The sequence below is a fragment of the Onychomys torridus genome, chromosome 18 (genome assembly GCF_903995425.1).
Source record: "Onychomys torridus chromosome 18, mOncTor1.1, whole genome shotgun sequence".
Taxonomy (NCBI): domain Eukaryota; kingdom Metazoa; phylum Chordata; class Mammalia; order Rodentia; family Cricetidae; genus Onychomys; species Onychomys torridus.
Genome location: NC_050460.1, coordinates 56,698,529 through 56,709,866, shown reverse-complemented (window position 1 = coordinate 56,709,866; position 11,338 = coordinate 56,698,529). Strand labels below are relative to the sequence as shown.

The following is an 11,338-nucleotide window of genomic DNA, read 5'->3' as shown; positions in this document are numbered from 1 at the left end:
GGATGGTGGGAAGAGGATGACAGCAATGTGCATGTATATCTGCCTCTGTGTGAAGGGAAAGTGTGAAGAGCGTAATGGATGGGCCAGGTGGATCACATGAAGTAACGTTTCTTTTCTTTCTTTGGTTTTTTCAAGACAGGGTTTCTCTATGTAGCCCTGGCTGTCCTGGGACTCACTCTATAGACCAGGCTGGCCTCGAACTCAAGAGATCCACCTGTCTCTGCCTCCTGAGTGCTGGAATTTAAAACTGCGCACCACTTGAAGCAACGTGTCCCATGTTGAAGATAACAGACATTATTTCACACAGTGTGGCTTGGTTGAGAGAGTTCATCATCCACTAATTTTAAAAAGTATGCATGTCATGGCTGACTGGACCTGGGTTTTGATTCACTTCTGCCACTTGCTTTGCTGTGTGACCTGGGGCAAGAACTTAGCCTTTCTGAGCTTGTCCATTGCATGTAAAACAAGGCTCCCAGGATGGTGTGAACATCTTCCATGAAATTCTAACACCCCTTTCATGAATCACAGCCCGAGAAATACTAACCTGGCCCTCAGGGCCCTTGTCAGAAGCAGTCATGGCTCCCTGTTCATCCTAAGCTGTCATCAGCATCCATCCCCATGAGAGAGCAGCATCTCCTTAGGCAGGGACCCGGAGGCCAAGACTGAAGCAGGGACAGTGTCTCAGAGGTTTCTGTGTTGGAAGGAAGGGAAGGCAGCTCTGCCTCAGCCCAGATCTGTTTCCAGGACCTCTGTAACCTCTTTGCTTGGGACTGGAGCAGGGGTGATGGACACAGCCCTGAGATGACCTACAGATGGGTCTTCATGTAGGATGTGAGGAAGGAAAGAAAGCAGGAAGACCCTTGGTCCTCTCCTTTCAATGCTTAGGACAGGAGGGGTCTGTGACCCTGAAGGGGTGACGGAACCAACAGCCCCCACCTTCTATGGCGCCTCTGAGGAATGACTGCGTCTCCCATAGGAGACATAAGTTTGCCACCCCATGCCACCCCACTTCACCCTAACACATGGGCATTTGGGTTCTGGTGTAACTGGGCAGCCTGTCCTCTTGGAGAATAGGAGCCTGGAAAATCCCCAGGATAAGCCATGTAGCTTTTGTCTGTCTGTCCACACACATATTCTCTCACACATAATCACGTGAGCCCATGTGTGTGCATCAGACCTGAGCTATGGAATCCAGAAAAGAACTCAGACATCCTTCTTAGCAGACACATTTAAAACACGAGTGTGGCTCATTTTATTTTATCTCAGAAAAAAAAAAAAAAACCACAAACAAACAAACAAAAAGTCACGCCCCACCGCCCCCTCTTCCCAGAAGGAAAGGCATCAGACAGGGTGCCTCTGACAGAGGCACCTGTGAGCTACCCAGACTCAGGTCCGTGGCTTGACAGCTCCAACCTCTCTCAGGGGACCTGAGAGCCCACACTCTGGCACGATTCCCTCCACAGTTCCTGTCTTCAAGCCGAGCTTTGTTGCCCCGAGATGGCCCTACAACTAAGTGCGTGGCAGCTTGGGGCAGCATGAGGGCTGCCGGCCACTCCTTGGGATAAGAGCAGGATGGACAACAGACCCAGCAGCCGGGAAGGGAAGTCAATAAAATAGAAAGGGTTCCTCACATTTTTATCTTCTGGGAAAAAGAAAAAAAAGTAGTCAAGCGCCACTTCTAGGCCAGCAGCTCCCTGAGCCCTAGACGGTCTGGGGAGGGTAGTGTACTATGGTGGGAGGCCTGAAGATACCTCAGCATCGGGCCAGGCCAGGCCAGGCCTCCAAGCCACAGCTGCTCTAGAGAGACAGGATAGAGCTTTCTGATGCTTCTGGAGTGGGGGAACTGGGCCCTGCCTTTGAAGATGCTGCTGCTGCTGCTGTTGCTGCTGAGGCTGCACCTCCGGCCTAACACACGGCCCCGTAGCACAGAGCATCTGCTTCCTCCACCCCAGGTCTTTCTTACTGGGCTACATGCTGCTCCAGCTTGACGGTCCCTCTTCTTAGTACAAAGTGGGAACCAGAAGCCCAGTGGATTTCCTGGCGTGGTCTTCCTTGTCTTCTCTCAGTGAGATTGGTCCAGCCAACTCAAAAAGATCAAGATTTCTTTCCCTCAGGAAGGGGCAAACTCTGTGGACCATGAGGATGTTCCTACTCTGCCCTGGGCCAGCTGATCCCCTAGGCCAGGGTGCTCTGGGTCTCCTTCCTGGTGTTCCACATCCCCAGGAGACCCTTGGGAACTCCCCCCACTCACCAGCCCCAGGGTGTAGCCATTGGGCCGCCGTCCAGAATGGGGGGCACTGCCATTGGCCCATCCCCCCAGGGGGTGGCCATTGAGGCGGAGGCTGACCTGCTCTCCCTCAGTGCTGTGAGATGCCAAGGCCCAGGCACTGGAACCCCCTGCCTTGAAGGGTTCCTGCCGCCTCAGTACATGGGTGCGGATGATCTTCCGGAAGGTCTGGCGGAACTCGCGGATTCTATAAGCATAGATGAAGGGGTTGACCACAGAATTGCTGTGGGAGAGGATGATGGCCAGGTACATGAGCCACGGAGGGGCGTGTTGGCAGGCAGGGCAGAAGAAGGTGAAGCAGTTGATGATGTGCAGCGGCAACCAGCAGAGGGCAAAGAGCCCCACGATGATGGCCAGGGACTTGGCAGCATGGACCTCCTTCTGCAGTGTGGAGCGAGTCCGCTCCCCTGGCAGGGGCTGGCTTTCCATCTGCTTCAGCTGTCTCCGAGCAGCCAGAAAAATCCGCAAGTAGATGCCAAGCATGAGCAGCAGGGGCAATAACACGAAGGCGAAGAAGTTGTAGTATACCATGTAGTTCATGGGCACCACGTCCTCGAACAGACAGGTCACCTGGCCCTCGCCACAGGGCTGTGTGGAGTTCTGGTCTTCCTTAAGGTAACTGCAGTTGTTCCAGCCCAGCATGGGGGTCAGGCCGATGGCAAACGACAGCACCCAGCAAATTGCAATGATGCCCTTGGCCCTCATACCTGTCACCAAGCCGTTGTACCTGGGGAGAGAAGACCAGTATTAGAAGCCTGATGAACAGAGGTCGAGCAGGGCCGCAAGCTAAGGAGCCCACAGCGGCCCAGATGGTCCCTGGGTGTTTCGCTGATAGGGTCTTGACTAAGTACTTCCTCCTAGCCTCAGGTAAATACTCTTCTAAGTGAGGTGCTGGACCTTGCCTTTCTCCCAGCCGTAGGGAGGTACCGGCAAGAGGACATTCAGGACATAGAGACTATCACACAAATGTTCAGGTGTTATTCGTCAGGTAGGGTCCTGAGACTTCATTTGAGTTTGGTTTGAGAGAAACAGGTGATCTTAGTGGGGGGGATGAAGGCCATTGCCGAGTTGGTTAATCTTGGTTCATATTGTAACATGCTCTCCTTTGGAGTAGGACAGGTCCAGGGTGGGGACAGAACCGGCAAGATCAGACCTGTAGACGGTCTGAGCCACTTATACGCCATGCTTGACCTCCCCCATTTGTCTTGAATCTCCACGGACCCCAAGAAAAGGCTGTCCAGGGCACGGAGGAGGGGTGGAAGTCTCAGTCCAAATGAGAGACCATTCCCCCCTCCAAACCTACCCATAATCCTCTGGGTGGAAACAAGACAATTATGTCTTGACATTTTCCTGGCAATCTTAATCATCAAAAGGTACCGATTGGGGTGTGAAATAAGACAATAATCTGCCTGAGGGCCAAATGAGCATATTCTTGTGCTGACTGCCAGTCCCGGAGTGGGGTTGGGAGCAGGGCTTGATTTGTCAACCAGGAAGTGGAGTCAGCTCCACTGGGCACACATCATTACTGTAGTAAAAAAGTGGCTGTTTTTCAAAGTCTCCTTGACTGAATGAAAGGAGCTTTGGTAGCATCTGACAGATGAACTTAAGTTTAATGGTTCCAATTCTGGCAAAACAAGGCTACCCTCCCCACTGCCCTGTGGAACTTTCCCTCTTCAAGTTCAGGCTAGACATCTTGGAGAAGCTTCCTGCCTCATCTGATGCTGGGAGCCCACTGGGAGCAGGGGTCTCCTGCATTTATCTCTACATTGCCAGCTGGGGGACAGGGGTCTACGGTAGGTAACAAGGACAACACACACTTATTGATTCCAGACTTAAAGCAGCTACAGAAAGGCCATAACCTACGGGTGGCAGACCCAGGTATTTACTGATAACAGGTATGGGAAGAAGGCTGGTGTGTGTTTACTCTGTCTTTGTGGCAATGAGACATGTATGCCCAGAGTTAAAGATAGAACTAACCTCTCATGTATGAGGCTCTAAGTTCAAGTGTCATACAAAAGAAAGAAAGGAAGAAAAGAAGGAAAGAAGGAAGGAAGGAAAGAAGAAAGGAAATGGGTACCTAGCGTTGCTATATCTTAAGAAGAACTGGATGGATGATTTGTTTTTTGTTTTTTGTTTTTTCGAGACAGGGTTTCTCTTTGTAGCTTTGCGCCTTTCCTGGAACTCACTCTGTAGACCAGGCTGGCCTCGAACTCACAGAGATCCACCTGCTTCTCCCTCCCGAGTGCTATTTTTTTTTTTTTTTAGGCAAAAAAAACCCCTCCCATTTTAAATGTTACTAAATAAATAAATAAACAAACAAACCCTAGTAGTTTCTGGCCACTTATCTAAGCTGTTCCTCTGTTTTAGAGCTGGGGAAATTGAAACTGAGATCTAAGGCGAGGCAGGGACTTGCTGTGAACATTCCGAGGCCCAGGGGCAACTCAAGGCCAGGTGAATGTCTCCGAATCTTTTAGTCTCCTTCCCCCATGGTGCTGGGGGTCAAATCCAGGGCCTTGCCTCTGACAGGCAAGCTTTCTACCACGGAGCCACCCCTCCAGCCCTGTCAATTCAGAATCCCAACAGTAACCGTCAGGCACATTCTCAGGAGCTCCACAGGTCCCCCGAGTGGAGCCCCTGGTCACCTGCAACCGGACCTCTGCCGGAGGGTCACAGACTTACTACGTCCACCAAGCGCCACGGCACAAGCACTGCACGTGTGTTTGTCTGGAGGCTCAAACATGAAGTCCTAGGGTCCCCACCCCACCCACTTACTCTGTGCCAGGCACCCCTCCACAGCACTTTACATGATCCTCGAGGGAGGGGAATCATGTGACTGTTCACAGCTGTCCTGGGACAAGCACACCCTTTCTGGGTCCTAGGCCTGGTGCATTCCTGTAAATGAGGAATGCCATGTCACTTCATCTCTCCGGGCCCCAATTTCCTCATTTATAAAACGAAACGAATTATTCTAGACCTGTCACCACTACCCCATAAGGGCAAGACGCTGAATATAGTGGATGGAAACTCCAGAGGGCCACTCTGTGGCTCAGGGTGGATCAGAGCTATTTAGCTGCTGTTCAGAGAAATGGACTGCCCGGGACACTGATGGGCTTCTAGGAATGATGTAGGGACTCTCACTTTGGCGGCTTTCGAACTATTCTCAGAACAGGCCTACTTGCCCCTGACCGGGGAGTTGGAAAGGCCGTAGTCTTGGAGAAGGGATCCAACTGAATCAGTAGCTTCTGAGTTAATAAGTTGTTGGAGACAACAGGCCAGGCCCGATAGCTTCTGGGAACACACCATGGAAATCCCTGGTTTGTCCAGTGTACTTTTCAGACAGGGAATCCACAAGGGGAAGTCTTCCACTGCATTCTAGAAAGTAAGTCCCTATGGGGACAGAACCCAATATGTAAGATGTACTTTCCTAGGTTGGCAATGTACTGAGGGGCTTGGAGACATATGATTATGTGATCTGTGCTCTTCTTGAATGTTTAAGCACATGCAAGTATTAGTTAAACACACACACACACACACACACACACACACACACACACACACACACACACACACACACACACACACACCCCACACACACACACACCAAATAGGAGCACATCATATTTCCAGCGCTTGGAAATAGAGGCAGGAGAATCAAAAATTCAAGGTTGTGGGGCTGGAGTCTGAGGTCTAGGACGACATCAGGCATCAAAACGAATCATGAACAAACCATGGCTGTCTCAAGGGGCACATCCTGGCCTGTATGTGTGACTAACACTGTTTCATTCAGGCCTCCTGGATAAATACATTCTGTGCAGCTAGAAGGATGCCCAGGCTGTCTACCATGACTTGGAGTTGTTCCAGGGAGGTCAGAGGTCTAGGATGAGGGGGCCAGAGTCTCCGGCAGCCCTTATTTTCAAGTGACCTCTACATCCCTATCTCCTCCAGCCTGTAGAAGTAGCCCTTTCCTGAGAATCCTGATTGCCCATACTGAGGGCTCACCCCATGGCTCCAGAACATACCCACAATTCCAGGCGGAGTTTTCATGTGTATTTGCAACACTGAAGAGAAGGTGGGACTTTCCAAGTCACCTTAAGGGGCCAATGACCTAAGAATCGAATAACATCTTGCCCAGAGAAGAAACTCGAAATCCTTTCATAGGCAGAGACCAGCCTAAATCAGCCTCACACCGCATCTGCCACTCAGCAGCCATGGGATCACTCTCTGGCCCAGAGAGGCCACGCCCACATGCTCACTCACTCCTTCCCTGGGACCTTTGCCAGTGTTTTACCATTCTGACACCTTCCCCCGACTTCACCCTACCAAGACCATGCACATCCTGTAACACCAATATGGCAAGACTTCCTCCAGGGCACACCGTCTCCCAATTCTGCACCCTCACCAGCACCCTTGTGGAGGGAAGAATGGAACCCAGGGCTTCACATATGTTAAGTAACTAGTATTCTACCACTGAGCCATGCCTCTGGTCCAGCAGGGGCTTATGGCCACATGGAAAGCTATCTTTCTTTACTTTCTTTCCCTTTTGTGGTGGTAGAGATCTAGCTGAAGACCTCAGGCATGCTACATAAGCACTCTACCACTGTGCATACGCCCCGCCCTCATGCCCTTTTGGAAATAGAGAAGTGTATTGTATAGGACCTTCAGGTCTTGCACCAACTGACTTCCTGTGTGTACCTTGGCCTGTTCCTTGGGTATGAGCACCAGAGGCCGACGTGAGACTTGCAGACAGTGGTGCAAAGGGTCCCTAGGAAAGGGAGCCTGGTCTCTTAGACCATGGTTTTCATTCTTTGCAGACACAGAACTTCATTTCGGCCTTTAGCCCATTTTCTTTATCACCCAAGAGGCCCTGCACTTAACAGGGTCCCTATACTTGGAAGGTGTGGAGTACTCTGAAGCTGAGTACTCTGAAGCTGAGTCCTTTAAAACAACAAAAGAATTCCTGGTGCCTGGTGCAAGCCTGGGACTGCCTCCATCCAAGACTAGAGCCTGTGGACCTTGCCAATAGTGCGGGAAGTACCTTAGAGGAGGCTGTGAAGGGAAGAACGTGAGAGTCTAAGCTAGAGAGCACCTCCTGAGCTAGCCAAGGGTGCCGAGCCCCCTCCCCATTCCCCTCATACCTGGTCTCCTGCTCCCCTCCAGATCCCTTTTATACCTGGTCTCCTGCTCCCCTCCAGATCCCTTTTATGCCTGGTCCCCTAGTTCCCTCTAGACCCCACTCATACCTGGTCCCCTTCCATCTCCCCATCATGCCTGGCTTGCTCTCAGGAGTCCCTGTACAGATACCTCCACATTCTCAGTAACCAGAAACGTCAGAGGATAGGGGCTCAATAGCCAGGAACACAGCAGGGGTGGGCTCTAGAGTCCATCCATTTTGGGAGACACAGAGATGTCCTTTCTTGGCTCTGGTATCTCACTAGGGTCATGGCACCTGCTCTGGCTGAAATGCTGGACCAGAATAATCAAAGAATATACTGTACTAAACTGCTCCTAGGCAACATGAGTATCCTTAGTGGGCATCTTCAGACCTATCAGCTCCTTGCAGAGACTAGCCTGTGCTTTTTGAAGCCCTACTCAGAGCTCAAATGGCCCAATGTCTAAGTGGAACTGAGGTCAGGGGGTCCTGGGGGTCAGGAACACAACCACAGTGGGACTAGGCTCCAAGCCTCCATCTCACAAAAAAGCTGCATCCTGCCCCCATTACTCTGCCCAGCCTTATCATTCCTGCCCACGCACTGAAGCCACAGAGCTTTGTGAGCTCACAGGGACAACATAGAAACTTGCCTCCTTGTTACACATGAGAAAACGGGCCCAGCACAGGGCAGCGTGTTTTCTACCGGCACACAACTTAGCCCATCCTATTTCAAGGATTCTGTCTCTGGATTCTGAGAAAATGAGAAGGCAAGGAGAGGAAAGCAAGCTGATGCCTTTAACTTGAGAATAGCCATCCTTATCTTTCCTAATATCTTGCTGCTGGGAGTTGGGAGAAAGAGAATGTTAAGCTACTGCTCCCTCTTGGTGATCCATTACTGCTGAGCCTAACTCCCACGGTAGATGCCATGGACCCTGGAGACTCCCAGGGTAGATGCCATTGACCCCCTGGGGACCCATACACAGACTCCCCCTAGGCCTCTGTGTTCTAATCTGTCACTGCGGGAACCTAGACCTTGGTCTACTTTAGAAGCACGGGGTGGAAGCAATGGGGGAAGCTGTCCCCACAGGTGACCTTTAACCCTGTCACTTCTTAGAGTTGGCCAGAAGTCCCTCCCCCTTTGTTTGTTATTTTGTTTGATTATTTTTTTATTTTATTTTATTTTTTTGCTTTGAGCAGGGGTCTGAGTGCAGACTCCTGGCTGGCCTGCAACTCACCATACTTAGGCTCTAGCTTTTGCCAAGTTCCAGGATACAAGCATGGGTGCTTGCTACCATGCCTGGCTGAGTCACTTTTGACAAAATCTTTAAGGCAACCCAAGGCACAGGCTCTGCCCTTTTAAGTAGCCTAGTGTGGGTGTTTGCTTCTCCCTTAGGGCTCAGATTATAGCACCAGCTGTGTGATGCACCACCGTCCAGGACACTGATCCACTCCAGGCAGTCTTCAAAGACTGATGTCATAGTGACGGCGGGCTACAGTTCTTCCCAGGCTCTGCTACCAACTCCTTGGATGGCTGAGAGAGAGCTAGCCCCCTTCTCAAAGCCCCCTTTTTCTATCCAGAAGATGAGGGGAAGGAAATGATCTCTAAAGGCTCTCTTGCATCTGACCCTGAATTATCACTGCTCACCGAGCCTGGTCCTTATTGCTGGCTGACCCACAGTAGAGTCACTAATGTTTTTTTTTGGGTTTTTTTTGTTTGTTTTTTTTTTTTTTTTTGTTTTCCTGTGGGTGGGGACTCTACTTGAGTAGAAAAACTCACTATGGGGACTATGCATTCTAATCCCCCATTATGGAATCCTTCCTCAAGGCCTGCAGCCAGCCATGCTGGCCACAGGACCTAGCTCTGGTAGAAAGCACAGAGATGGAGTCCCTGAGAGAGTCATGAACTGTCTGGGTTATCTACAGGGTGGCTGGGAAGAGGCCTCCGGAAAGATCTTCATTACACAATACTTGACTGAAGTCACTTCACAACAGAATCACTATAAAAACCCCTTTTGCACAGCCATCCCCTAAAGTAGGCAGAATCCTCTCTGATCTAGGAGCAACATAATTTGCATAGAAGTCCAAATGACTCACTGTGGCATTTGGCCAAGTCACTTCCCCTCTCTGGGTCACTCTCCTAATGTACACACTGGGGAAAGGCTGGTGGTGGCAGAGGCGGGTTGCTAGCTGAGGTTCTGTGGTTTCTCATGGCTCCCCACCCATCTCAGATCATACTTAGATGTAGGAAAAACAGCTCACACATAGCAGCATATAGTAGCAGGCCAGGCCACCCTCATCTTACAGCCATACATGGCTGCCTATAGACAGCCTCAATATGTGATGTGGCGGGGAGGGGCTAGGGTACCCTGTACCTATAGGGATAAGCCAGACCAGGCATGGCCACCTCCAGTTCTGTGAAGACTGAGACAAACCCCAGAGCCCCGTCCTTTGTGCCCACAGATCAAGCCTTACGTAGAGACGCAAGCCCTGGCTCACCGGAGGGGGATGCGGATGGCGATGTAGCGGTCAATGGCGATAGCCAAGAGGCTGAAGATGGAACTCTGAGTGAGGACCAGGACAAAGCAGGCGAAGAAGAGGCAGCCGTGGCAGGCGGCACAGAAGCCGGTGCTGATGGTGATGGCGAAGGGGATGGCCAGCACACCCACTGCAATGTCAGCCGCCGCCAGCGATACCACAAAGAAGTTGGTGACATTCTGGAGGTTGCTGTTGATCCACACGGCCCAGCACACAAGCACGTTGCCCAGGACGGCCAGCACAGCAATGGCCAGCTCCACCGTGATGTACACTGAGGAGACCATGGTGGGAGCAGCCGCACTTGGGCAGGCTCAGCAAGGATGCGGGTCTGGGCCAGCACTCGGTCCATAGCTGCAGCCCAGCTGTTCGCCCACCCAAGCCCCGCAGCCCTTTCCTCACAAGAGCCACGAGTGTTCCCAGAGAGAGCTTTCCAAAGGCTTTCTCACAGATGATTCTGCACCGCCTGAAATCATGACTACTCCAGGAGATCTGGCCTGGCTCCGCTCAACTTTAGGGTTCCGAGGTACCTGCAAAGAGTGAACACCAGTGAGCAGCTGAACCACCTTGGCCGTTTCAGATTCTGCCTCAGTTATGGGCCAAGCGTCTGAGAATGACTCCCGTCTTGCCCCATCTGTGGGCAAGTCAGTCAGGACACAGGCCTGAAGAGCTCACAGGTTCCAAAAGAATTCTTGTCAAGATCTTCACCCAAACCTTCTCAGGCAAGCAGTTCCTCCTCCAGTCTCTTCAGGACAGACACAGAAGGACCTACGGACAGAATGAGGACTCCCACTAACCTGTCCCCACTACCCAACACACATCCTCCTCACTCTGGGTACTGCATCACCGCCCTCCCAGCTCAGACCAGCCGCTGAAGATGTTTAATCTCCGGGAGCAAGGCAAAATGATGTTTACATCGGCTTCTCCTATGTAGCTTTTCAAGTCTTCTGTGGCCGCTTGGCCAGTCCTCTGGGTCCCTTCACTCATGATCAGCCCTATGAGACCCTCCCTCCAGAAGGTCCTTTCTCCAACGGGGTTTCCCAATCCCATCTACCTTCTCACACGGAGCTAGCCTCCCGGCCCAGCTCATTTTGCTCCGTTCCCCTCAGGGAACGACCATTCCCCACCTGAGGAACACCACTACCACTAAAGTCACCTCAGACACTCCTGGAGTTCCCTTCTGGAGGGACCTGGGAGCCTTAGGGTCCTGTCTAGTTCCGGCAAGTAAGCACTCTTACCCTCACAGGTGGCAGAGCAGGGTCCAACCAAACCCAGGGTGCTGAGAGCTCCTGCCAGCAGGCTGCATCGCCAGGCGGGGCGGGTACTGTGGGTGCTTCCCTTCTCTGAGGGATCCGCCTCCTGCTCTCCTC

At 51.8% G+C, this 11,338-nt stretch overlaps 1 protein-coding gene across 1 annotated transcript; it reads right to left on the bottom strand.

The window, feature by feature from the left end:
- Positions 1–1,287: 1,287 nt before the first annotated feature.
- On the bottom strand, positions 1,288–10,329 carry Adora2a (adenosine A2a receptor). The gene is made up of 2 exons (XM_036167901.1): positions 9,933–10,329; positions 1,288–3,014 (listed from the first exon to the last, which is right to left on the bottom strand). Exons 1-2 carry the CDS (start codon positions 10,253–10,255, stop codon positions 2,111–2,113), a joined length of 1,227 nt encoding a protein of 408 aa, XP_036023794.1. The 5' UTR covers positions 10,256–10,329; the 3' UTR covers positions 1,288–2,110.
- Between the last annotated feature and the right edge of the window lie 1,009 nt (positions 10,330–11,338).